This window comes from Petromyzon marinus, chromosome 7 (assembly GCF_048934315.1).
Source record: "Petromyzon marinus isolate PM22_M1 ecotype Great Lakes invasive population chromosome 7, UKy_Petmar_22M1.pri1.0, whole genome shotgun sequence".
NCBI classification, from domain to species: Eukaryota; Metazoa; Chordata; class Hyperoartia; order Petromyzontiformes; family Petromyzontidae; genus Petromyzon; species Petromyzon marinus.
Window position 1 is genome coordinate 6804512 of NC_133673.1, and position 27209 is coordinate 6831720.

General features: G+C 42.8%; 1 protein-coding gene across 2 annotated transcripts in view; it reads left to right on the forward strand.

Annotated features, from left to right (window-relative positions):
* The first annotated feature begins 2483 nt into the window (after positions 1 to 2483).
* The window catches only part of ACSS3 (acyl-CoA synthetase short chain family member 3), a 37831-nt gene continuing 13105 nt past the window's right edge, over positions 2484 to 27209 (forward strand). Inside the window, exons 1-10 of one of the 2 annotated variants that reach the window (XM_076065303.1) lie at positions 2484 to 3655; positions 13897 to 14041; positions 15303 to 15491; positions 19325 to 19459; positions 19804 to 19944; positions 21282 to 21362; positions 23964 to 24059; positions 24954 to 25105; positions 25926 to 26029; positions 26236 to 26331. In XM_076065303.1, coding sequence (XP_075921418.1) covers positions 3357 to 3655; positions 13897 to 14041; positions 15303 to 15491; positions 19325 to 19459; positions 19804 to 19944; positions 21282 to 21362; positions 23964 to 24059; positions 24954 to 25105; positions 25926 to 26029; positions 26236 to 26331 — 1438 coding nt within the window. In that variant the 5' untranslated portion in view covers positions 2484 to 3356. Of the gene's footprint in view, positions 3656 to 8225; positions 8569 to 13896; positions 14042 to 15302; positions 15492 to 19324; positions 19460 to 19803; positions 19945 to 21281; positions 21363 to 23963; positions 24060 to 24953; positions 25106 to 25925; positions 26030 to 26235; positions 26332 to 27209 lie in introns of those variants that run through there. The other variant, XM_032948868.2, reaches the window with a different exon arrangement.

Sequence of the window (27209 nt, forward strand, 5' to 3'; positions counted from 1 at the left end):
TATATTCTTGGTTCTTTCGGTAAAGTACACCCCTGGGCAAAAAAAATAGTGGCCCAGAAATAAAATAATTAATAGAACCAAGAATATGAATCCCTGCAGTCACGAAAGCTTTAAATCAGAGTCCATCTATGTTCGGAAAAGAGGAGGGGGGAGACGAAAATCAAAATTCATAGACTGCTTAATATTCATAACCTGAATTTGCCCCCAAGATTATCATCATCATCTTTTGATTTAAAGCTTTCGTGATTGCAGGGATTCATATTCTTGGTTCTTTCGGTAAAGTCACGTAGAAGGGAAATAATAAAATAATAAAAATAAGACAATTAAATTGTTTTGCTATGGTTTTCACACCTGACGATGATTGCTTGTGTTGCAATCGAAACGTCGTGAGAATGTTTTTTTAATCTTTTTTATTTCCCTTCTACGTGACTTTATCGAAAGAACCAAGAATATTCATAACCTGCTTAATATTCATGCGAGTTGAGAGTTTGTTGGTGTGGGCATGGCCAATATCACCATCAGAATATGATCCTCGTGGTGGTATCCCGTGGTACCAAATGATACAAATTGGTCGAGGCAATTAATTATTTTATTTCTGGGCCACTATATTTTTTTTTGCCCAGGGGTGTACTTCACTCCACGACTATGGTTCCAATCAATCCGAAATCAATGCGTGTCGAAACGCAGCGCGGACGATTGCATCGTAAGTACAGTTCGTCCAGATGAGTCGATTGCCGCATCGCCGACCATCAACAGACTAAAAAATGACTGCATCACGGACATTATGCGAGAGCCCAGGGACTATGGAACCCCGGGGTAACCCACCATAAGGTTGAATTGTTCATTATTTATACTGGAGGAATCCGATGAGCCTTGTCTCTCGAGATTAGCAGTTCACCAGCACTGATTCCAGCAAGGCTGACTTGCTGATGAGAAACTACATCCCGAAACCGATCTTTGGTTGCAAGATCGGTAGGTCACCAGCACTGATTCCAGCAAGGTTAACGCTATTGCTGATGCGACACTGGATGTCAAAACCGGTCCTTCCCTGTAAGATCGGCAGGTCACCAGCACTGATTCCAGCAAGGTTCACTCTGTTGCTGATGAGGCACTGGATGTCAAAACCGGTCCTTGTCTGTAAGATCGGCAGATCACCAGCACTGATTCCAGCAAGGTTCACTCTGTTGCTGATGAGACACTGGATGTCGAAACCGGTCCTTGCCTGTAAGATCGGCAGGTCACCACCACTGATTCAAGCAAGGCTGACTCTGCTGCTGATGAGACACTGGATGTCAAAACCGGTCCAGAGATTGCTTGTCTTGAAACAATGTTTTGTACGTGGATATGTGAAAGATACATTGTCAACTAATTTATTTAAAAATTTCCAGGGTTTGAGTAGACCGCGGTTGGCGAAATGTCAACTCTCTCGCCTGGTATACAGGAGTTCGTGGGTTCGACCCTGACGCCTGTTTTTGTAGTTTGCGTGTCTCTCTCGCGTGGATTTTATCTCCGGTTCCTCCGATTTCTTTCCCTCCACGTTTCGAGGACAAGCCTTTAGAGTTTAGAGTATGGGGCCGTCCATAAATGACGTCACATGATTTTGGACGATTTTTAACCACGTCACAAAAAGTCAGACCCCCTCTCAAATATGACGTCACAAAGCTCTGCACCCCCCCCCCCCAAATAAAACATGCTTCAAATCGCTTTAAACTATATTGTCATTGTAGTTGCGTATTTAATGTGGCGCTGCACTCTGCTGTTGTAGGAGAAAACATTTATTTAAAAGTCTATTTAATTAAATATAACGTGTTGTCTATATTTATTTAAAGTTGCGCATTTTGATGTGACGTCACATTTCTCACCCCCCCCACTCTCCTCGTCACACATCGTCACAAATGTCTGACCCCCTCCCCCCCAACCCCCAGGTGCGTGACGTCATTTATGGACGGCCCTTCACCGAGATCGTCGACTCAAACTGTGTAGCTGTCGTCGCGGTGTGAAAACTTCGCCACTCGGGAGACAAAGGCGGTCGCGCGTGGTGCTTGACCACCCACGGACACGCTGCGTTGTTGTGCCGTGCCGGTCTTCAACAGCAACTTGCCCAAAAAGTTTATTTAGTCGACACTGTGGGGGGAGGGGTGGATATTTTAGACTGATGGCCTTAATCTAAGTTTTTGTGGTTGTTGTTGTTTTACTTGCATCCCACTGGGATTGTTTGCACACAGCGTTGGTGGTGTACGGTGCTTTTTTTCAGGAATATTTTTGCTGTTTTTTTTCCCCCCATGGATTTTCTGTTTGTGACAGTCACACACAGTCACTTTAAGATGTTTTTTCTTGTCCGTGTTTTTGTTTTTTTTTGTTTGTTCGTTTGTTGTGGTTGCACTCCGATTCAAGAGCCGGACGGCTCACAGGGCTATACCAAAATAAACTGAAACTATTTGTCGTAGTACCATAGCACGACCACAAAGCGTTTGGTGAACACGTCACCACCTGCGCGAGCGGATGTCAGATTGCCAACATTGCACCACTCGCTCCGTTGTCTTGCATTGATGATTGCTGCTGCTGTTGTTACCGCTGTTACCGCTGCTGTTGTTGTTGTTGTACTTGGACGCGTGAAAGAAGGCAGAGGAGAGGGATTGCACATTGAAGAAGCGCGCGTTTCGCTGTTGCAGTTTGCAAGTTAGAGAAAGTTTCGATGTCAAACATCGCTTTGCTTAACTTTACACGCGAACGCGTCCACGTGGCGGTGTGCGCTCAGCTGAAAGAACTTGGCAGGGCGGTGAACAAAAGTGGTGTTAGATTGGTGGTGGGGCTGGGGGAGAAACGAAATGCAGGCGTGGAGGTTGGCACATGGCGGTAGTGGTTGCCTGCGCTGTGTGTCATCTATGGTAGTGGTATGAGCGCTGCTTCGTAGGAGTGGTCGGGGGGAGGTGTGGGTTGGTTGGTTGGTGGTGGCGGCGGCCGGCGGAATTGTAGTCGCGTTCCTGCTGCTACTGCTGCTGCTGGTGGTCACACACCGCCCATGCCTTCGTGCGCATCCGAGGAAAATCCGCCCCGATCGAGCCAGGGACGCGGAAACTCATCGCCATCATCAACCACCAACTAGCAACCAAATCGATCGCTCAAACTCCACCTTCCTCTGTACCCCCGCACTCGACCTGCGGCTTCGCACGGAATAAAAAGGGGCCCGACCCGCCTGCGAGCTCGACAAAACGCGCTCGGACACTTGCGTCGTGTGTCCCCCGGGTTGACTAAAGGCAGGTTCTGCCCAGCGCAAGTCCTCGGTAGCCAGAGCCTCTTGCAATCACCACCATCATCATCATCTCTCCCCCCCTACACACACACACCCATCAACGATGATCCGCGCAGGTTGCACAGCAGTTGCCTGGTTTCCACGCTCTCCCTTCCAGCGCTGTCACCTACCCGCCGCCGTCTCGCAGCTGTCGCTGGTGCACCACCACCATCATCAGCTTCACCTCGTTCAGCATCAGCAGTCCCGTGCCAGCTCATCATCCGGCAGCGGCGACTACGATGCCGCTTTCAAGTTGGCCAAGTCCGAGCCGGAGCGCTTCTGGGCGGAGGCAGCCAAGGGGGTGGCGTGGACCAAGAGCTGGGATCGGGTGCTGGATGACTCCAAGAGCCCCTACACGCGCTGGTAAAACAAAACAAACAAAACAACAAACAAAAAAGTTTGTTCTTTCGGTAAAGTCACTTTAGAAAGAAAATAAATTTAATAAACGTGTTGCAATCGAAACGGCGGATTCTGTTATTTTATTTATTTTATTTCTAAGTGACTTTTCACAAAGTAACCAAAAGAGTCGTAATTCCTGCAGTCACGAAAACTCCAAATCGAGTTTTAAAAGTTTGTTCGTTGCATTTGGCTGCGGCTCCTCTCGGCCGGGTGTTGTGCGTGTACCGTGGTCGGTGTGCGAGCCCTCTCACGGCTAACGTCAGTGGCGATTCATTGAACCGGTCCCCGGGGCCTCCTCCCCTCTAGGTCGACTCGGCCTCAAATGAGTACCTGGTGCGGTTGTGTGGTAAACGTCGCCGACGGGGGGCGGGAGACAAAGGCGGCCGGGCGTGGTTGCTGGCCCACTCCACCCCCTCGCGTGTCACAATGCCGGCCTTCGTAGGTGCTCGTGAACAGCACTTGCCCCCCAAACAGTCTGTTACAGGCTACGCTGGGTGGGGGGGTGATCTTGGTCTTTGCTTTCTCATGATAATTATTCATTGGTTGTGGTTGACAGACGTGATTTGTCGACTTCTATAAAAAAAAAAAAACTTGCATAAAATGATCCCGGCCAAAGGAAGGTGGAGTTTCCACTACTGCGCTGCCAGAGATGCAACTTCACCAAGGCTCAATTTTAGTTTTTTTTTTATTCAGGAGATAATCCATGACATGCCCGCACATGTAATGTATTGATATGAAATAAGTCCTGCATATAACTCTCACATGTACAACGTCATCCATCTACCGTGTGTGTAGAATGTCAGGGCCGAGTGCTTGTTAGTGAGCACCTCGGATTAGTACGGTTGGCTACGTACGGTGCGAAAGAAGTTCAACATAAATCCTGTACATTCATACAACCAGGTTGATATGGAACTCGTGATGCACCCACTATGAATCACTTTTGTCAATCCACTGCATGATGAAGACCTCCACGCCTTATAAGCTACTTGACTATACTTCACCACGCTGGTCACTGCGTGTTGGGGCATAGTATAGTACAACTGTAGATTTTGCTGCATTGCCCTCTAATGACTACATAGCCCCGTAAGAGACTACAAAATTATATTTATGCATGGTATGTTGCAGGCTGAAATACCGCTTAGCTTCAGAGAGCTGACGAGGTTGGGAGAGTACTGGGTAATTTTGGCATAGACCATCACATACGTATTGTATACAGGTAACAGCAACATATGTACCGTATTGTAGGCCTATACTGATGTATACTGATGTATGGTAGCTGACATGCCTAATACTTATGTAGCACATTGCCAGAGTTTGACACCACCCCACGTAGACTTACCTTCTGGTACTAATTGATATGCCATATGCTGATCAAGTAATTTGCATAACAGACTGCTTTGTGATGCTTATCATTCTATTCCTACAACGTGATTTGTGAAATATATACAAAGATGGCCCTTGATTCTCTCACTCATCTCACATATTAATCATTGATTGTGAACACCGCTACAATAGCGGGGAGTGCTTGATAAGCCCCTGACAATGTAATGTGTTTGCCGGTGTCACCACCTATTGTGCTTTGTGCAGTTGTTCTTTGCCTCTATCACGTGCAAATATGTTTGTTCAACCTCCCGTTTGATAGTTCCTCTTGGAAGCCACTTTGGAAGTTCTGCTTTAATAACAAAAAAAACAATACAATAGTGTATAAACAAGACCATCGCTTGTTGTAGTTATTTTTACACTTGAATTTTGTCAGTGCTACATTATTACAATTGACCGTTATGTAATACGACATTAAGTGGCTTTAAGCATTCGCTGTTATAATCGGGTTAAACCATACGTCTGGTATTTTTTCCAGTAGATATACAGGTTACAACTGCTGCTTGAGTAGCATTACATATCTCAGGTGAAAGACTAGACAAAAAAACAAGTTTTACCAATCGAGCTTGACATCAGAGGGTTTAGCCAAATCAACGGACTGACTTCACTTTAAATAGGGCTCTACTGGGCAATTTCTGAAAAGTGAAATAGCGTCTTAAGCGTGGTGAGTAATTATTTTTCCCTCCTGAAGCTTTAGGTCCTTTAGGAGATTAAGTAATCATCAGTCTGGGTCATTTACGGTTACTTCCTCCCGTACATCAATGCTATAATAGAGATCTGAATCCTATTGTCCACCAAACAGTTGTGCCTATTCATATAATATTACTATTAATGTCTGTCAAGGTGGAAGATGATTTTCACAAATTGTTTATTGATGCGTATGTGACCTTGGGCGCTGCTGTTGGGATACCCTGCAAGTGTGACTTTGTCTCTTCTTAAATTGCTCTTTCTGAAATTTTGCACAGAGTTGCCAAGTCCATAATCAGACAAGTGTACATGTCAATCAAACCGTGGCCCTTGTGAAAAGAGGGAATTTTATACCAACTTTTATTATCACCTTTCATGAATTATGACAGATTAATTTTCAGCATTAAACTCGACGCATCCGGCAAACCAATTTACACGAGTCTGCTTTTGAGCATGCAATTTTATATGAAGCTGATGTCAAAATTACAACTTTTTAAGAACTGAGAATAGGTTTTCCTTTTTTTTCTGGCAAGAAAACAGATGTTAAAACACCAAACTGAAACCTTTTACAAGGAATCATCTCTGCATTAACCACAATACTTGTGGTCAGAATGAAAAAGAAAAAAAACATACTGATAATATATACATTGTCTTTGAAACTGATTGGTCCACACCAGAGACAGCTTTCTTTTGTGCCTAGTCTCAAAACGGTGTTAAACCAGATGACGCCAAAAGGCGTACAGCACAAAGACAATGCCACTGTCAGAGTAATGAGAGCTCGGGTTGAGCAGCTACATCATGGGACCTTTGCCAGGACCAAAATATGGGAATAGGTTTTCCCCTTTTTTCTGCCAACAAAACAGATGTTAAAACACCAAACTTAAACCTTTTACAAGGAATCATGTCTGCATTAACCATAATACTTGTGGTCAGAATGCAAACAAGAACTGTATACCTCCTTTATATTATATTATATATTTTATGATTGAGAAGAGGCCTGATGGCTTGTTGGGACATTTCGTCGACATGTAAGCCACCCACACGGATTCCTATCTAAAGCCTGACTCCCACCACCATCCAGCCCAGAAGAACTCCGTCATCAAAACACTACACCATAGGGCCCGCTACATCTCCGACCAGTGCCACCTAGACAGTGAGCTGGAGCACGTACACCAAGCCCTCAAGATGAATGGATACTCAGACCGCACAATCCGCAAAGGTGTATCCCCAACCATGGGGAGACAACCATCTGAGGACCCAATCAAAACCATCACCTTGCCATACATAGTAGGTGTTACCAAAACGATTTCCAACATCTTAAACAAACACAAGATCCAGGTCCGATTCATACACTACACAAAATCCGTGATTTGATCCCATCTGTGAAAGATGTCATTCCTGACATGCAGTACCCTGGTGTCTACAAACTAAGTTGTGTCTGCGGCAGCAGTTACATTGGTGAAACGAAACGACATGTCTCGGACCGTGTTTGCGAACACAAGGCAGATCTGAAACACGTCAGAACCAATACCTCTGCCGTGACTGATCATTGTTATAACGCAGTGGGCTCGCACGATAATGTTTTTTTCCGAGACCAAGGTACTCTGCAAATCTTCGGGCTACCATCAAAGATTTGTCCATGAAGCCATCCAGATATATAAACACAGAGACAATTTCAACCGAGAAGATGGGTATAAGCTGAACAATCATTGGAAGGGCGTTATTAACCAAGCAAAGTCGTAACTTGCTGTGGTGCTTCCATTCTTCCCTGCTGTTTGGCTGTTATCTCCGACTCTCTGCGTTGCATTGCCCTGTTAGGTGCCTCTGCATTAACGGGCTGGGGTCTCACTAACATGGTTCTGGCTGTGTGATGGGCCCTGTGTCTCACTGGCGCAGTTGGCAGTGCCGCAGCTTGTGTTACACATAGACATGACATTAACTTGCTAATCCCCATAATCTCACTGCCTAATCTCTCCCATCAACATAGTGCTAGTCTCCCATTAACACTGCTGTTGTGCGCATATGCGGGGACGGTGCTCTTGTACGGCGACGGAAGCTCATTTCATGCTAATCTCTCTCCCTAATCTCTCTCTCTAATCTCCCCCATTAACACAACTGACGTGCTTGCATCCAGGGATGGAATTCCTTTCCAGCTCAGACCCTGCCTGCTTGCCCATCGCCACATAAATAACCTCTTGTTGTAGCTGCTCTCTCGCTGGTTCAGCCGTTCCACTGCTGGATTATTATTTTTCCGCCTGAGGACGACCGCTTGTGTTGCGATCGAAACGTCGTGATATATATTTTTTATTTTCTTAAATTTTTCTACGTACGTGACTTTACAAAGAGTAATGAGCATTTATTAACCCATTTCAATGCATGCCATTCAAATGACGAAATTTGAGGACTGGTTCGCTGTTGACTTTTCTGGCCTCAATTGTCAATCCGAGAACATAATGTTCATTGCTTTTGGCGTCATCTGGTCGAGCACCAATTGGGTCGAAGCTCAGAAGAAAGCCGTCCCTTGGTGTGGACCAATCAGTTTCAAGGACAATGCATATATTATCATAGTGTGTTTTTTGTTTGCATTTTGACTGCAGGTATTGTGGTTAATGCAGACATGAATCCTCGTAAAAAGGTTTCAGTTTTGTTGCCAGAAAAAAGGGGAAAACCCCTATTATTATACTGTTCAATGCTTTACAAAAACAGCTGGTTTGCCAAGCGCTTGTTCCCCACGAGTCCACTCTTTGCTTACTTGGTGCGAGGTGCTGGCAGACATTTCCAAGCACGAACGCACGCTGACATTGACACAGGTACATCACAAGCACATTACAGCTTTGAAGCTGCCTGCACATGAAACACCATTGTGCACATGCGGAATGATTGATGCTTGTGTCCAACGTGGCAGTGAATGTATGAAAGTAATGAATACGCTATACGGTGATTGCTACCCATGATGCGATGTTGTAAGTGTTTACTAACAGCATTCCTATACTGTATACACTGTATATTTTAAGTACTGTGCTCAGTAACAAGTACTATGCTTAACAAGTACACGTTCCGAAAGCACATGCAGAGTCCATTTAACTGATGAGCTTTTTCGATTGCAAATTGAATACAGCTTTACAAATGTACTGTACTATACATTCTTACAGTGGATATGCCTTGTATTTCTTTATCTTACCTAAACTATTTTCAAAATATGCAACAAATTAATAAATCTTGACTTAAAGCTTTCGTGACTGCAGGAATTCATATTCTTTGGGTCTTTCCGTAAAGTCACGTAGATAGATTCAAAGTTAATACAATTAGTAAAAGTTTCTCAAAAATCAATGTAGAAGTTTCTCATTGGTACTTTTAAGCAAAATCCAGTTAGTAACCAAAAAGAACTTCGCATTAGCAAAAAGGCCTGACCTTTAAAAGGTCAACATTCCACACCATCTAACCGCAGAGTCAAATGTGGCCTTCATATGACACGAGCCCACAAAAACCACAACATAACGATATGGATGCAAATTGCACAGATAAAGCAGAATGTGAGACGTTGCAATACTTAAACACTGCATAAGTTGTGGCTAATTCATCAATGGGTAATACACTGTGAGGTGGCATTGGGGTGTACTGAGGACAACTAAGCATTCTTCACAACTTACATGCGACATTGAACTCGGCTCACACCACTTTTCTAAAGTTCAGACAAAGAGCGGCTGAGTCAGCGTGTAAGCCGGCGACGTCCAGATAGAGAGGAGAAAGATTCAGTGTTGGCCTGGTGAGTTTGGTGTGCAAGCGGGGTGTTGCATGGTTGTGCAACTGGTGGCAACTGGTGGCTCACAACTGGTGGCTGACTAGATTAGTACAAGAATTCTGTAGTGGGTGACTTGTTGCTGACCGGATTGGTGGGTTTGAACTTAAACAATTCTGGTTATATTGACCAAAAAAGAAGTCTGCCAGAGTTTTCAAAGAATTTGAAAATAATTTGAAAACTGGTTGAAGGTTTTATGCAATCCGAATCATGTGATGGTGAATGTTCCTTTTTGTCCCCGAGGATTGTTTGACCTTCACCACGGTGGTCAGTGCGAGTTGGTGAATGTAGGACCCAGGTTTGATTTATATATTGTTTGCCAGTTGTGGCCTATTAATGGGGCAAAGTTTTTGGCTATTTCGTCAAGATGTGAGTCTGCTACTATGTTCTATTAAGTAATTGCATGTGATGCATTGTACAGTATTGTATATATGCGAGTGTGTGGTGAGATACTTAAAATTATACAGCATATGAAGCTTATTGCGGGACCCATGGGTCCCGAATAAACAGAATTAAATATCATAATTAATTTATGTATTTTTGGCGATTCCGTGACATCGCGACCCACTTGGCGCGGATCATTCTGTTGTCATGTCGTTTCCAAAATTACCCTAGTCATAAACAAAACTTTGAAACTTTGATTATCTCATCGTGTAGAGCTTGTCGAGAGGAATAGATTGCCGTATCGTTCGCCTTAAACAGACATAAAATGATGTCGCATCGCAGTTTATGCGAGAGCCGGGGTCCCACCGTAAGGTTCATATGCCTCTTTTAAAATTTCCACCGTTGACATGAGATTATGCCCCTCAAGGGGGATTTTTGTGTGAGTACGTGAATACAATTTAACAAATTAAATATCAACATCTACCAGCAAAACGTGTTAATTCTCACCGACACCCACGCTGGACTGCCACAGTAGTAGCTTGGCCCATGCGATAATTATTCATGTTGGCCATCACAGCATCACGCTTTTACCCAATTACAGTGCTGTATGTTTAATGCGCCACAATTTACTGTTGCATGTTGATGCATTCATCATAATTGTTATGCATATTGAGCCAAACAGATTTTATGAAATATTTGAGCCGATCTGAAATTCTATAAAGGCCTGGGTGCTGTCGTTTGTGCACTGCACTCTGAACCTGGTGTCCAAAGTTAAATTCCCAGACATGGCTAACATCATTGGCAAGTGATACTTTCACTAACCCACACTGACCAGCATGGTGAAGTATGGTCAAACAACCCTGATGATTAAAATGGCACGATGAGCTGGCCTTCATCTGGCAGTGATTTGACAACAGGATTTAAGTTATCGTAATTTAAAATGATGATCATAGATAATGACTCTAAACATGCATGTTTAAGTACTCTGAGGCCATAACTACGAATCCTAAATATAGAAAGAAATCCATATAGTTTCAATGATAACACTCAAGTTGGCTGTTATTTAATCAGGCAAGTCCATTGCAATGTATTATCTATTAGGCAAAGGGTGCTTGAGAGATAATACATGAGAATATAGTAGTAATTAATTGTATTACTTAGCCTGTGATACTGAAACGAGGTCTTTCCTATAGAATTTACTCTCCATAGCAGCATATAGCAGGTGATGTGGTCTGATAACCTGGAAAAATGTTACAGAGTAACGGTGGGAATATAACCATTGCGCCGCATAGGCTGCTTCAGTGCTATTCACACTGACCACCAGGCTGCCCGGCCACTCAATGTGTATACTGTAGTAAAGACATGGACACTACAATCAAAGTCAACACTAACTAACTTTAAAAGTGAATTAAGAACATTGGGTGACACGGAATGGTAGAGTGTTACCAGGTTTCAAGTTAATTTTTATATTGGAATAATTGTCACATATAAACAATTTGGAAAATCGATATGATGTTTACAAATGTATGCATCCTTTAATAAACTTGTCCAACTCATGCAGATAATAGAAACAAATATTACATCCTTTATGATTTTTTGAGATAAATACATTTTGGACAACGTCAGTGCATTTTTATGCAAATTACGCCTCGATGAATTTCAATTACAAACACTTCGGCAGTAATTAGGAACGTACTATACAACCAATCCATGCATAACCATCACATTGCACTGTTTGGTGGCTGATAAAGATTTTAAAAAATCCGTACTGGAAACAAATAAACTCCGCGACTTATTTGAATAGATGTTTATTTATGTTAATTCAAATCAGTTACGTGGTTTTTTTTTACTATAGATTGGATCACATGATTATTGTTTTATCCTCATGATTTGCAGTCTTCTCTAAAAAGCACATGCACTGTCACTTACTTACTGCATCTGTTATGCAAATGTTGCGTGATACGGTCCACCTTTTATAAGGTGAATGTATGTATGTGCATGTATGTTGAACTTCTTTCGTACCGTATGTAGCCAACCTTGCTAATTGGAGGTGCAGGCCAGAGACCACTTGCTCACACCACTGCTTGCAAAAGGGCCTCCACCAGACCGAGCTCTCGAGAGCCACTCTGGAGGCTTTGTAGCCCTAGTCTTCCACACTGGCCTGACGTTTTGGAAGAGGTGAAAGTACCCACACGACCTGCTGCTGGTCGACTATCTGTTGGTGTACCATTTACTGTGTACTGCTGAGTGGACAGAGACGTGGGGTTCGGGGGGGGGGGGGTTAAGGAGCCTGTCCCATTGTTTCAGCTGCCCCGCTGGGAGATCGAACCAGCGACATCTGGATTGCAAGTCCAGTGTGATAACCATTGCAGAAATGCATTCTTGCCTTGTAATGTTTAAATGGCAACACTGGACAAATGCTGGACGGCTTAATGTTGCATCTGCAAGTTCTAATATTGCATATGGGCAAAGTCCAACTGGTGCTGCAATGTTTCATTGTGAGAGTTGAGAAAGTTAATTGTTAACAGCTGGCAGTCTACACTCAGCTGTTCTCTGGTATCACTCGTGATAGTTATACAAAAATTGTCCCACAGTGATGTTGTGTTTTGCAACGTGTATTTTATTCAAAGTTGTACTGTTGGCATGGAAATGATTTATATGGTGTTAACAGTAACCTTGGGATATGGTGGTGGCAGTACTTCGTGCACTCTGTGGATCCAGAAACTGACGTTCTATTCCCAGATATGGCTAACATCAATCGCAAGCAATTTCTGAACTAGTTCTGGGCATTCCCTTTCACTGCTACCCACACAGACCAGCATGGAAAAGCACGGTCAAACAACCCCCATGACTGACTTTGGATTCCTCCAGTGTAAATACATATTCTAATTCCGAATCTGAATTTGCAAGAACTTAAATGGTGATTAAATGATAAACAATGGCCTTGTATTTTTTTGTCCTGAATGGATTTTTCTACATTGAAAGTGGTATGCAGGGTATTTTTTGTGGTGTTTTCCTCAGTCCAATTGGTTTAAGCTTGAATGCAGTCTAACTTTAATGCGTGACAAATGACACGTTCTATTTTCCATTTTCAACCAATCATCCAATAACAAAAAAAATATTTTACTAATTTGTATTAAAAAAATCAAATTATAGGTTTAAATAACATTAGAGTCACATTACCTTAAAGCAGCCAATACATAAGCAGGGAATATGTATGTTCATTTAACACTGCCTTGCTGTTTATACTCAAGCTCTGTATGTATAAAAAGATTTAGATGCTTGCTCTGGTGACTCAAAATCCATTAAAACATGACGCATCAATAAGTGTTCTGCGTTGTGTGGAACTATTAGCAGTACATTTTAGTGCGGTTCATAGACATGTCGATGTGCCGGTGTGGTTGTGCTACTTACGATGCCATGTTGAATGTGTGCAAGGGTTGACATCAAGTTGGTGCATCGTGTTTTAGTATGTTGGTGTAACAACGTGGGTGTGGTGCTTTGTAACTGAAGGCGGTGCGTTGACCGTATTTCATGGCAGAGCACTGGCAGTGGTGGTGGTGCTAGGTCATTAAGGGGCCCAAAGCATAAATTACTTATGTTTGCATCACGTGACAATACACATTATAGAGTGGACAAGCTGCGTAACTTAACCATTGTAAATCAAGGTTGTGTGAAATCATTACATTAATGAAATACTTCTAATTAGTTTAACAAGCGTGATTATATTTGAGCTTTTTTATTTTAATAAGCATCTCTTGTTTGAGCTGATATTTGGTGCCCTCCATTTTTTTTGCATGAATCCATGGGCCCCCTTTGAGCTGCTTGGCACCTTAAACGTTTGCTTAGTTGGTGCCTAGTGCCAGCTTAATAATAGCACCAGCACTGCGCGCTGGTGCTATTATTAAGGAGACATGCTGGTGCCAACGGCGGTGCGGTGTGTGGTCTCTGCTAGGTTCGTGGACGGGCAGTTGAACATGTGCTACAATGCACTGGACCGGCACGTGGAGGCTGGCCGTGGAGACCAAGCTGCCATCATCCACGACAGCCCCGTCACAGGCATCATTCAAACTATCACATACCGCCAGGCTCTGAGCGAGGTAAACGGGGCCCCTTCACCTTGAACACAAAAACATTAAAGTCAACTATTTAGTCACTGCTCTCAAAAACTGTGTTTCCCAACTGCATTCCGCACACAGTACGCAGTGTGTTAATGTCTTAATTTACACATGAATATAAATATATTGGTCATAAAAAAAGGACCGTGGTGAGGTTGTTATCGACTGGAGTTGAGAAACTTTGCTCGAAAGCCAACCTCGCCTAACATCGTCAAGCACAGCACATTGTGGGCTCTTGCACAATGAAATGTATAAAATCTAAATTTAAATGATCAGATTTAAAGCGATGGGGCCAATTCATATGTTGGTAGAGGGCCTTTTAATTCCAGCAAAGCGCTTTGGCATTTTTCCATTGGTTCCACAAAGACGGCGCTATCCGCCAACGTCGAGCGGTTTTACCCATGGACCGGATTAACTTAAAGATTTGATCTATCAGCTATGAGACTATACCTATCATTAGATATTAGACTCCCATAAAAAAGTAGCACTGGCATCACAATACACCATTTTACAAATCACCAGCTGAGCAGAAGGCAGTGAAACGTCAGCTTTGCAAGCTGTATATCTGACCCAGGTACATAACGCCGGGTCACAACGCGGTGATAAATGATGTGCAAACCTGCTTGACCACATGTAATTCGTTGTTGTGTGTGCACGTTCATGCTTGTCCATCTATACGTGTGCATGCATGTGTAAGCATGGCTGTGCAATCACACCTAAGAATGCGTGCTCTTGTGTTGTCCTTGTTATGGCTCTGTGTGTGCAATGTTGTGTGAAAGGCTCTACTTAGACAAACTGATTACTATAATGACTGAGTGAATAATGTGGGTTGCATGGTTGCATGTGCTTGTAAAATTTGTTCATATATATTTTACAAACAAATGCCTCCAATCATTATACCTAACTATATATATCTTATTTTAAAAAATCCTCGTGATGGTAAATTACATATATTCACTTCAGTGCTAAATGAATAATAACGACTTCTATTGGTGGCGGTGTTTGAGTACAAACAGAAATCACATTTTTACCACCACCATGAATGCTACCTGGCTCTTTTCAAAAGCAGTGTGGCAGTCTTTGATCTGTATAGATGTCATTGTCCACAGTGCGAGCCTACTATGCTATATATCAATGCCAAACTGTCTGGTGAGGCTAGCACGGGGCAGCGCCATTCTCTGTTTGGTGACCCCGTGTCTGAGCGTACGCATGTGTGTGTGTGTGCGCACGCGCCTGTGTGCAGGTGTCTCGTCTTGCCAGCGTCCTGGTGAAGAACGGAGTGCAGAAGGGCGATCGTGTGGTCATCTACATGCCCATGATCCCCCAGGCCATGTTTGCCATGCTGGCCTGTGCTCGCATTGGAGCCATCCACAGCCTCATATTTGGAGGCTTTGCCTCCAAGGAGCTGGCCGTCCGCATCAACCACGCCAAGGTGTCGGGGCGTCATAAACGTTCTCTTAGATGTGGGCTGTCTCGTTATTCATATAAATCCATTTCTCTACCGATTACGGTTATATTGTGTCATCAGATAGGACAAAAATATTTGGAAAATTAGTCTAACTTTTGTTCTCACGCTTGCCGCTGGACGGGAGGTGATGGGCAGGGTTTTCTTACTGATGTCATCGGCATTGCAAGCCGCATCACGCTGGGCGTGGATCTTTGGGGGTTTCCTGCCTTCGGTAGGCAGGTTGTTGGGGCATCTGCTATTTTTAATCTATGGCAAAAATGGTTGAATATAATTGTGAAGCACCTTAATTGGCTAAACATTCATGCATCAAATTCCTCATTAACCGACTTGTTGGTATATAATTGCAACATCACCAGGACAGTACAAATCTTATTTGCCTGGTTCCAGGCTCATTCTCTCAATAGGTTCACCACCTCTGACCTCCCACAAAGTAATATACGTTTTACCAGCCACAAATGATGATGGGATGAATAGGCTTACGATAGATATGACCTACTTATTCATCATTATCTGTATGTCTTATTTACTGGAGATTTGCAATTCCCACATTAAATACAGTAGTTACCATAGAGTGTACAGTAATTGTAAATAGTCAAGGTCAAGTAATCCACCTTTTTCAACAAATATCGATTTCCCTGTCTGATTGCCATTCATTATATATATCCACTTAAGTACTCAAAATGTTGGTTATTATGTCTCCATTGATGTCTTTCATTGTTCCTTGCAAAGATATGGATGATAGATCTATTTCTGGTTATATCTTTTTTTCCATAAATCTTTGACACTTTGTAGCATTATGCCTTTAGTATTGTATTTCAGCATTTAACATTCAGATTACAGATTAGTATCACTTAATCCGACATTAAGGCTGTAGTTTAGCACATTAGTCATCAACCTTATCATTTGGCATTCGAGCCTTTAACATTAAGTCAATAAATTTTGATTTAAAGCTTTGGTGACTGCAGGGATTCATATTATTGATTCTTTCGGTAAAGTCACGTAGAAGGGAAACAATAAAATAATACAAATATAAAACAATAAAATTCTCACGACGTTTCGACTGCAACACAAGCAATCATCAGGTGTGAAAACCACAGCAAGAAAATTTGAAAAAAGTGGCGTAATTTATCGCAGTAAAAGTTCTATATCCGATGGTCTGAAATCCGTTTTAGCTAAAGGGCTAAACTTTGCAGTCACACCTAAACACATACCAGTTAATGATATCATTGCCCATGTCGACGTGGCTCTCAAGGGCATGGGTCACATCGCTGCAGATGTAGCAAGATCTGAAATCGCTGCAACCCTCAAAAACGCTAAGATGCCAGCTAGCAACCTCAGCAAAGATGAGCGTTTTGATTTATATAAATTAAAAAAGAGGGATGACATTGTCATCCTCTCAGCCGACAAGGGCAATGCCACTGTCATCATAAATAAAATAGAATATAACAACAAAATTCAAGAATTACTCAACGATGGCAGCTATACAAAAATAAAAAGAGATCCCACCAACAGCCTCGTCATACAAACCAACAAAATCATTTCTGATTCAACCGCATTAATTGATCAAACCAAACAGTTCTCGTTGAAACCTTCTGCTGCCAGGCCACCAAGATCATACAACTTACCAAAAATACATAAAGTAGATACACCCCTTCGTCCCATCATCTCTAATTTCAACTCCCCCACCTACAAACTAGCTCGTTTTCTGTCTGAAATCCTGCGGCCTTTCACTGGAAAAACCACCTCTGCGGTACAAAATTCTACTCACCTGGTATCGACAATCACGGGTATTTCCCTGTCCCCAGACGACCTGCTTGTCAGTTTTGATGTAGTTCCCTTATTCACCAAATTTCCTGTACCTGACACCATGGCAATCATTGAAGACTTGGTTCATCAAGGACTAAACACTGAGGTACCCCCCTGGTGAGACACTGCTTTTCCAATACATGCTTCACTTGGAATGGAACTTTCTACAAACAAACTGAGGGCACCCCAATGGGCTTCCCCCTATCTCCGGTTGTAGCCAACATTTTCATGGAGAAATTTGAGACGCCATCCAGACTGCCACTCTGCGCCTAACCTTATGGAAGAGGTACGTGGCCACATGGCCGGCCTGCTCTAGACCAATTCCTCGACCACATCAATACCATACACCCAGCCATCAGATTTACCATAGAAGTCAAAAGAGATGGCAAGCTACCTTTTTTGGATGTCCTAATAAAAAAGAGACCTGATGGTTCAATGAGCCACTCTGTCTACAGGAAAGCTACCCATATGGATGCTTACCTGAAACCGGATTCCCACCACCATCCATCCCAGAAGGATTCCCTCATCAAGACTCTGCACCATAGAGCCCAATGCATATCCGACCAGGAACACATAGGCAGTGAACTCAAGCACGTACACCAAGCTCTTAAGGCTAATGGTTACTCCGACTACACAGTCCGCAAAACTATCACTCCAACCATGAAGAAGGACCCTCTTGAGGAGCCTTTCAAAACCATCACTTTACCCTACATTGCGGGGATCACAAAAAAGATCTCCAAAATCTTGAATAAACACAAGATCCAGGTCCGATTCATCAAATTGCATAAAATCCGTGATCTGGTTCCATCTGTAAAAGATGTGATTCCAGACATACTTTACCCTGGCGTCTACAAACTAAGTTGCCTCTGTGGTAGTAGTTACATTGGAGAAACCAAACGACATGTCTCGGATCGCATTCGTGAACACAAAGCAGACCTAAAACACGGTAGGACCAACACCTCGACCGTGGCAGATCACTGTTATAATTCAGTAGCTCACATGACATTGACTTCTCCAAGACAGAGGTTCTTTGCAAGCCATCTGACTACCATGAGAGATTCGTTCATGAGGCTATCCACATATACAAACACAGAGACAATTTCAACCGAGAAGATGGATTCTGGCTTAGCAATCATTGGAAGGATTTGATAAACCATTTCGGGTCTTAATTGATTGTTCACGCTTACAGTGGCTTTCAGACCGCATCCATTATTTTCGTCTTCCCTTCAACGTGACTTTACCGAAAGAGCTAAGAATATGAATTACTGCAGTCACGAAAGCTTTAAATCAAAATAGATGGACTCGTCCATCTGAATAACTGCCAAATCGCTCTCCGTGGTGCTAACGTAAAAAAAACGCCACTTTTTTCTAAATTTCTTGCTGTGGTTTTCACACCTGATGATGATTGCTTGTGTTGCAGTCGAAACGTCGTGAGAATTTTATTGTTATATATATTTTAATTATTTTATTGTTTCCCTTCTACGTGACTTTACCGAAAGAACCACGAATATTAAATCAATAGTTTAGGATTACATCAGCATGATATCCTTTAATGTACTTTTAGCATTGCGGTATTGCCATTAATATGCCTCAGTTATAGCATTATACCTTTCAATATTAAGCCTCTGGTTTAGCATTCCAGGCATCCATGTTTAACCCATGGTTTAATGTGGCTGTGTTTGTACAGCAGTGGCACAATGGTTAGCATGCTGAACTACAAACCTGGCAAACCAAGTTCGATTTCCTCTCACGGCCAACACCAGTGACGATTATCTGAACTGGTTCTGAGCCTCTCCTAGGTCGACTCAGCCTCAAATGAGTACTTGGTTCAGTGTGTGGTAAACATCGCTACTAGGGAGACGAAGGCGGTGGGTGTGGTGCTGGCCACCCACCCCTCGTGTGTCGTGCCAGCCTTCGTAGGTGCTCGCTAACAGAACTTGCCCAAAAAGCTTGGTATGGGTACATGGGGGATCTTTGTCTTTTGTCTACAGCCCAAGATGGTGCTGAGTGCTTCGTTTGGGATTGAACCAGGCCGTCAGGTTGCATACAAGCCGCTCTTGGAGGCAGCTCTTGACATCGCCACGCACAAGCCTGAAAAAGTCCTCGTCTACAGCCGGCCTGGCATGGTATCGTGAACACGTACCCTCCTAGCCACACCGTGCACGGCAGCTGCTTGCCGTGTCATACTGTTGAGCAGGAACATTCGACTAGCAGCTCATTCCCATGCTTCAAGTCCTCGTGCTCCCGAACACCACGCCACGTCTCGCAACGACATTTTGTACCACCCCTGTACCGTGTTGCACCGCATTACTATGCCATGCTGCTAACCACCAGCGAAGCACGGTTGCAATAAAATACAGTGAGCAAATATTCGTGACGTTTTGGAAATGTCAAAAAAAAAGACAAAAACGATTATTCTGCCTGTCAAGATGTTCCTGACATTTGTTTTTCCTTGACTGTGCGATGACAGGCGCGGGCATCGCTGATTCCGGGCCGGGACATGTGCTGGCAGGAGGAGGTCTCAGCTGCCAAGCCCCACGACTGCGTGCCCGTCTCGTCGGACCACCCCCTCTACATCCTCTACACGTCCGGCACAACTGGAGCCCCCAAGGTGCGATCACGACAGTGCCTCCCGCTATAAAAGAACGATGGGTGGATCACGATTGGCCTCAGACAATGTCCTGCCTCCAACATACCTGCACGCAACTGCTTCATACCGCAGATGAGGAGCCTGCCATGGGGCACACATAGCACGTGCGATGTAATTATAATGTAGGCCATGGTAACGGACTTACAAATAGACTTTTACACATGTAAATTACCACTTTATTTGACAGCCAAAATATGGTTAATTGCTTACCTAAGTATACTCATTAAATAATTGCTTATTAATGTCTGATTTCTGTGTTATGAAGTAATTACGCTTACATAAAACTTAAACATAGGGACATAATGATGAACACATGGATCAGAGAACGTACAAAATTCAGGGACATCACATTCACTGTTAATAAAAAATAACTGGGCTTGGGCAGGACACATCTCTCGAATGGATGATGGCCACTGGTCAAGGTTAATGAGGGAGTGGAAGATGAAGGAGGGAACATGCCTGACAAGACATCCACAACTGAGATGGAGCAATAAAATCAGTTAATGCGCAGGAGCTAGATGGATTGTCTCTAGTTTGTTGTCCTTCCTCCGCACCTCCAATTAGCACGGTTGGCTACGTACGATGCGAAAGAAGTTCAACATACATACGTATGCAAGACCATGAGAGATGATAATGAATTTGGCATGCTTTCGTGCAGAAGGCGATAAATCACTTCTGTAGATGATGATGAGACCTTAACTTATATGAGAGGACACACAGACATTAAGATAAACTGTCCATTAGATTCCATTGTTAATGAGGTAATGATATCACCCAGAACGTAATATTACTTTTGTTTTCAGATTCCGTTCTTCGCAACGTAATAATGGTGCGGTTAAGTTTGTAGGAATATTTTGTGTTCTTAGAAACTTTCTTTTTACTATATTACATGCCTAAATCTGTGACCAATTCCTAATAGCCACAAACAGAGATTCAGAATCTTTATTTATATCAGAGGAATCTTATGAGCTATAAAGCTCTTTTTTTATAGATGTCCAGTAGACATCTCTCCAGTAGACATCCGTGAAAACACGAGCAACCCCTCTTTTATATTCTCTCAATTTTCTTGTCCAGAAGTAACATTTAAACTAGCGAATTGTGAGTGCTATTATGGCCTAAATATTAGCAACTATATAAACAGTACATGCATTCACACATTTTACATATATATAAAATGCAATTTCATTTGCTTGACATCTGAAAATAACGTAGACTTCAAGTCTAAGCATCAATGGTTGATACTGAAATGAGCTGGCGGTGTGTGAATGATTGTTGTTTTGTGTGTGTGGTAATGGCAGGGTGTTGTGAGGCCTACTGGAGGCCATGCTGTCATGTTGAACTGGAGCATGTCGGCCATCTATGGCCTGAAGCCTGGCGAGGTGAGCAACCATAAAGGCAACCCGTTGCTTATCTGTAGAGCGCCTGTTTACACAGACCTGAACTACGTAATAATTAGTTTTTTTTTATTTTGACTGCAAAAACATGTTTCCAAAACTTGGCATTTACTCCAACATCGAAATCATGGACCAATTCATTCTTATTTTGAGTATCTTTAGTGAGGCGTAGCCATCTTCCCAATTTCAGTACTGTATTTGCATTTTATGTACTTCTGCCAATCAACACACTTTCAGGCTTAAATGTATCATAGAAGTGGCAACATTATTTGACCAAATTACACTTTGGCAAGAATATAAATGCAGTATATTGACAAATTCACCTCCTGAGTGCCGTGATAACAATATAGCATTATGTTTTGCCCAGTCATCTGAGGCTACATGCAAGAATTCCACAACACCACGAGTGAGTTTACAGGCAACGGCATTGTCAGAGCCCTGTAGCATTGTCAGATCAAAGTGTGAGGTTACAACAAGAAGATCCTTTCAACTGTAGTGATAATACTCACTCCAGCATTTCATGGAAGGGAATGGCTACTTCAATTATTCCATAGTACTCTACTGGCTGACAGCGTTATTGGTGACGGTTTAAAGCATTGGCCTTTTGACCTTCCTACCCTGATAAGGATTCCTAACCCCCATGAAGGAGAGTGTCGAGAAGAAATATGCTATTGCATTTTACCAGGGCACTGATAAGCAAGTTGAGCAAGACGCTAAAGTGTAAAAAAATGTTTTGGCTCTGCAGGCATATTTGTTTATTTATTTATTTATTGACGCATGCAGAAGCAATTATTCGCAGGAAGTGTTCATGTTTTTACACTGAGGGGCCATGGAGGAGGAAAATGTAAGCCCTACATTCCAGTTTTACAGCCATATTGCTGTGATCTTTGAGATGTCACGTGCTCACCGTGCGTGATCGGTGATGGTGCTACAGTGGCATCCCCATCCTTATTAGACACACGTCATTGCTGTGGTTTGTTTTCCCACTTAACAATAGTTTTAATGTATTTTTGGAACGTCCGTTTAAAATACACTGCTTGTATAGTCACACACGTACAATTCATAACCCGCGTTTTCATGCAAACAAATATAGGAATAATCTTTACTATACCATACAAAAAATTTGCGTGTTTTGATTATTTAAATGAAGCACCGACAAACTGTTGGAAAACTGAACCAACAACGCGGACGAAACAGTCGTGGAAAGTAAAAATAGTGCACTGCAATCTATAAAAAACAATCAATTAAGGGAGGGCGTATGCCAATTGCAGAGCAGGTAATTGCTTGTGGTTTTACAAATACAAATAAACAATGCTCTCTTCACAGGAGGTCAAAGTGAATGTTTCTACTTTCAGCATGTTCAACAATGTGCCATAACATATGAGGGTAGAGAGAGTGAGCCTTGAAACAGCTTTTGCTATTCATACATGTAACTGCATTGTAAATAGTGGCAGTATAATAGTATTCAGTCACAGTAAAATGCTTTTAAGGTAAATTCAGTCTGACATGCCCGTCATGGCAGATTTTTTAAACGAGGAATAGTAAAATCGTCTTCAGGCGAAGACGATTGCTTGTGTTGCGATCGAAACGTTGTGATTTTTGTATTATTTTACTATTTTTCTATCTACGTGACTTTACCGAAAGACCCAAAGAGAATGAATTCCTGCAGTCACGATAGCCTTAAGTCAAGAGGAATAGTAAGTTTTAGAAAATATAAAATTCAGGAAATGTTAATAGATATTTTCAGTTTTGTTCTTCTGACAGGCACAGTAGTAAGTGATGGAATTATAATATTATTATTCTACAAAAAAGTTATTTTTGCTGATACGCTCAGGAAAAAATAATGGTCTGAATGTTGCACTATTAACATTGATCAGTGATATGTTTCTAAAGTTACTCGTTGATATTTTTCTCATTAAAGGGCGAGGTTATGTAGGGCATACGTTATGTAATTTAACAATTTAATTATAAATCCCAACTCAAGTGATACTCTCACCTGTTTGGAAGAGTAATTAATCAAAGCGTTGTACAATGATTTAGGTAAATATACTTTGCTGCATTCTTTATGTCTCCTGAAGTCCTCAGTCGTAAGTATATGAAAGTTCGGAGAGAAAAAAAATTGAAACCAATGAAACAAATACTCTCCAAAGACATACTTCTACATAAATTGGGTTTTAAAAGTTGTAGACTTCAGATTAATAAATGCAGCACAATGGTATTTTTATTTTAATAATGTCACGAGACACGACAATCTATGTTTCTGGCTTGCAAATTTAAAATACGTTTTCTCACCTTATCAAAATCTACGTTTCGTTTATTAGCTCAGTGCATTTAATGATGTTTGATATGTAGGGGGATGATTGTACTGGTAAACATCAATTTTCTAAAGGAACAAGATCGATTATGTGTAGTATATGATCGAATCCTTGACCCAATTAAAATACCTGTAAATGTAGCCACTCTGTGGTTTTTCTCTCCGAATGTGACCGTGATGTGTTTGCAAACGGTGAATTGGTAACACAGTGTATTTAGCCAATGTTGTAATGAAATGACTGTGGAGTTGGGCGTGTGTGCTCGGGCCTGCAGGTGTGGTGGGCTGCCTCTGACCTGGGCTGGGTGGTGGGACACTCTTACATCTGCTACGGTCCACTGCTGCACGGGAACACCACCGTTCTGTATGAGGTGAGATGGGGAACAGGTGCAGCGGTGACCACATCAGCCCCAATTTTGTGCCATGCTATCCTTAATCGGTGTTTACGAATGACACTTGTTCCACCCATGTATAGAGGTTGTATGAATTACATACCTGTCAACCCAAACGGTTTACCCGTATTCCTGTATAGGGATATTGAGTTTTCAGGTCCATACGACAAAGCCATTTCAAATGGTCAATTTGTTTGTGTTTCTCCATTGTAATGGGATTTTGTAGGATGAACGTTGAGATTTATAAGGGCACAGGGTGACCAATAATGTCTGAATTGGTCTGTAATAAGATAGGTACTGACAACGGGTAGACAGGTGTGGAATTATAATTTATATTTTACATTTCTATACTGTGGCAGTCTGCGCTATGAACTTCACATAAGGTTGGGGTTAGGGTTTGAGTAAGGTTTGGGGTTAGGGTTAGAGTTAAGGTTAGACCTTGGGTTAGAGTTAAGGCTGGTGTTAGAGCTAGAGTTATAGTTGGGGATACAGTTGATTATACGTGTGTATATGTGTATATGCTTGCTAACAGCAATTGCCCCAACAGTCTGTTAAAGGCTATATTGGGGATCTTTGTCTTTGTATGAGAGCGGTAGTGCAGTGGGTTCAATTCCCGCTCATGGCTAACACCGGTGACAATTATCTGAACTGGTCCTCGGCCGTCTCCCCTAGGTCGACTCAGCCTCAAATGAGTACCTGGTGCAGTGTGTAAACATCACCACTGGGGAGAAAAAGGCGGCCAGCCGTGGTGCTGGCCACCCACCCCCTCGTGTGCCGTTGCGCTCTCTATACAGTAGTTGTTCGCTAACAGCACTTGCCCCAACAATCTGTTAAGGCTACACGAGGGATCTTTGTCTTTGTGTGCTTGGGCAGGGCAAGCCCGTGGGCACACCGGACAGCGGAGCCTTCTTCCGCGTGATCTCGCAGCACAACGTCGTCTCCATGTTCACGTCGCCCACAGCGCTGCGTGTCATCAACCAGCACGACCCGACAGCTTCGCTCGGCCGCCAGTACAACATGAGCCGGTGAGGCTCACCCCCCTACCGCCTCTCCAGCTCAGCCATGTACCCATCGTCAGCATCATCACTTGGCATTCTCAGTCCGGGTTTTGCCACTGCCCCCAAGATTATAATCATTATCTTTTGATTTAAAGCTTTTGTGACTGCAGGGATTCATATTCTTGGTTCTTTCGGTAAAGTCACATAGAATGGAAACAATAAAATCATAAAAATATAAAACAATTACATTCTCACGACGTTTCGACTGCAACACACGCAATCATCATCAGGTGTGAAAACCACAGCAAGAAAACCCACAGCAAGAAAATTTTCTTGCTGTGGGTTTTCACACCTGATGATGATTGCTTGTGTTGAAGTCGAAACGTCGTGATAATTTTATTGTTTTATATTTTTATTATTTTATTGTTTCCCTTCTATGTGACTTTACCGAAAGAACCAAGAATATCATCATCATCATCATCCTCAAATGCATAATCAACAGTACTGATATGCCACTGCATAATGAGTACTCTTCATGCAATGTTTGTGAAAGCCTGCAGGCACCCATTCTGGCACTGTCATCTCTAATCCAGTGCAGCACACTTCTTGCAGAAATGTACCAAATATATCAAGGACAATCATGAAAGACGCCTTGAGCTTAGATGATGCGTTTTTTGGGAAAATAAATCGAGTACTTATGATAATGATGAGAATGATGATTTCAAGGCACTATTCAGTGTATAACGTCATGGCGTATGGATAAACCTGTACCATTCTTCCGGTTAAACAAATAATCTTGTACCTGTTTATTTAACCATCTGTATATCAAAACTCCTTGCGTACCCAGGTTCCGCTCGATGTTTGTTGCCGGTGAGATCTGTGACAAGGAGACTCTCAACTGGGGAAAGGCCACCTTCAATGTCCCCCTGCTAGATCACTGGTGGCAGACAGGTGAGGCCTGACGCAAATCATCACTGACAGCCTACACCGCCGACAGCCTACACCGCCGACAGCCTACACCGCCGACAGCCTACACCGCCGACAGCCTACACCGCCGACAGCCTATACCGCGGGCAGCGCCGACGCCTGCCTTTTCAAACGATCGGCCGGCGACTTACGATTGCTTGTGTCGTTCTGCCTTTATTGGGCGCTTGCAGAGACGGGCTCGGCCATAACGGCCACCTGCACAGGACTGGGTGGATCTCTGTACCCGCCAGCAGGGCAGTGTGGAAAATCTGTGCCCGGATACGACGGTAAGCGACCCGGACTCCCCCCCCCCCCTTCAGATGTGACATTGAGGTGCCGCAGGTTTTTACATTGGGTTGTCACAGAGCGCGTTATTCAAGGTAAGCGACTTGCATCGCATCTCATTCATGACTTTTTTTTGTTTAAAGGGCATCTCACTCGTGGCATCTGTCTGTGGGAACATGGTGGCTCAGCGCCTGGCCTGCAGTTGGACTTTAGCCTGCCAGTATGGGGGAATTATTACAAAGCGAATTGCCAATTGTGTAACAATGGTCATCCGTTACTTAATTCAACTCTTGGAAATGCCAAATTTTAGCTCTGATGAAGCTAGTTTACAGCATGACATGCTTGTAACAGTTTACGTTTAAATAAAATGCCTCAATTGAGGAATGATACCCGAGTTACTTTTCCACTCAAAAATGCAGACAACACTGGTTTAAAGAAATCAGGAACTTTAGCTTCCCATCACCTGAATACAACAACATTCATGAACATCACAGGGTAGCAAATAATGGACTTTATAGAGGCCTACCGACCACGTGAGCAATGTGGATGTGGAAAGTTTTGTTTTGTACATTGACCACATAATTACCATGAATCATATCCTAAAGAGAAAAAAAAGCAAACGAATATTAGATACCATTATGCCTGGCTTGTACAGATGAATATTCAAAACGTTTCTTTTAGTCTCGTGTTTATTTCTGTTTTTCACTGAGATCATCGACTTTTAATCAGCATTGGCATCTTCACTACATGACCCCTGATATTGTAGAGTTGTCAGCGTTTTATTTCCACATTCATGCCGGACAACATTGGTCCTAAATATGTTATGGCTTATGGCCCAAATTTGCATTCAAAGATTTGATACTGAAACAGAGCATTGTGT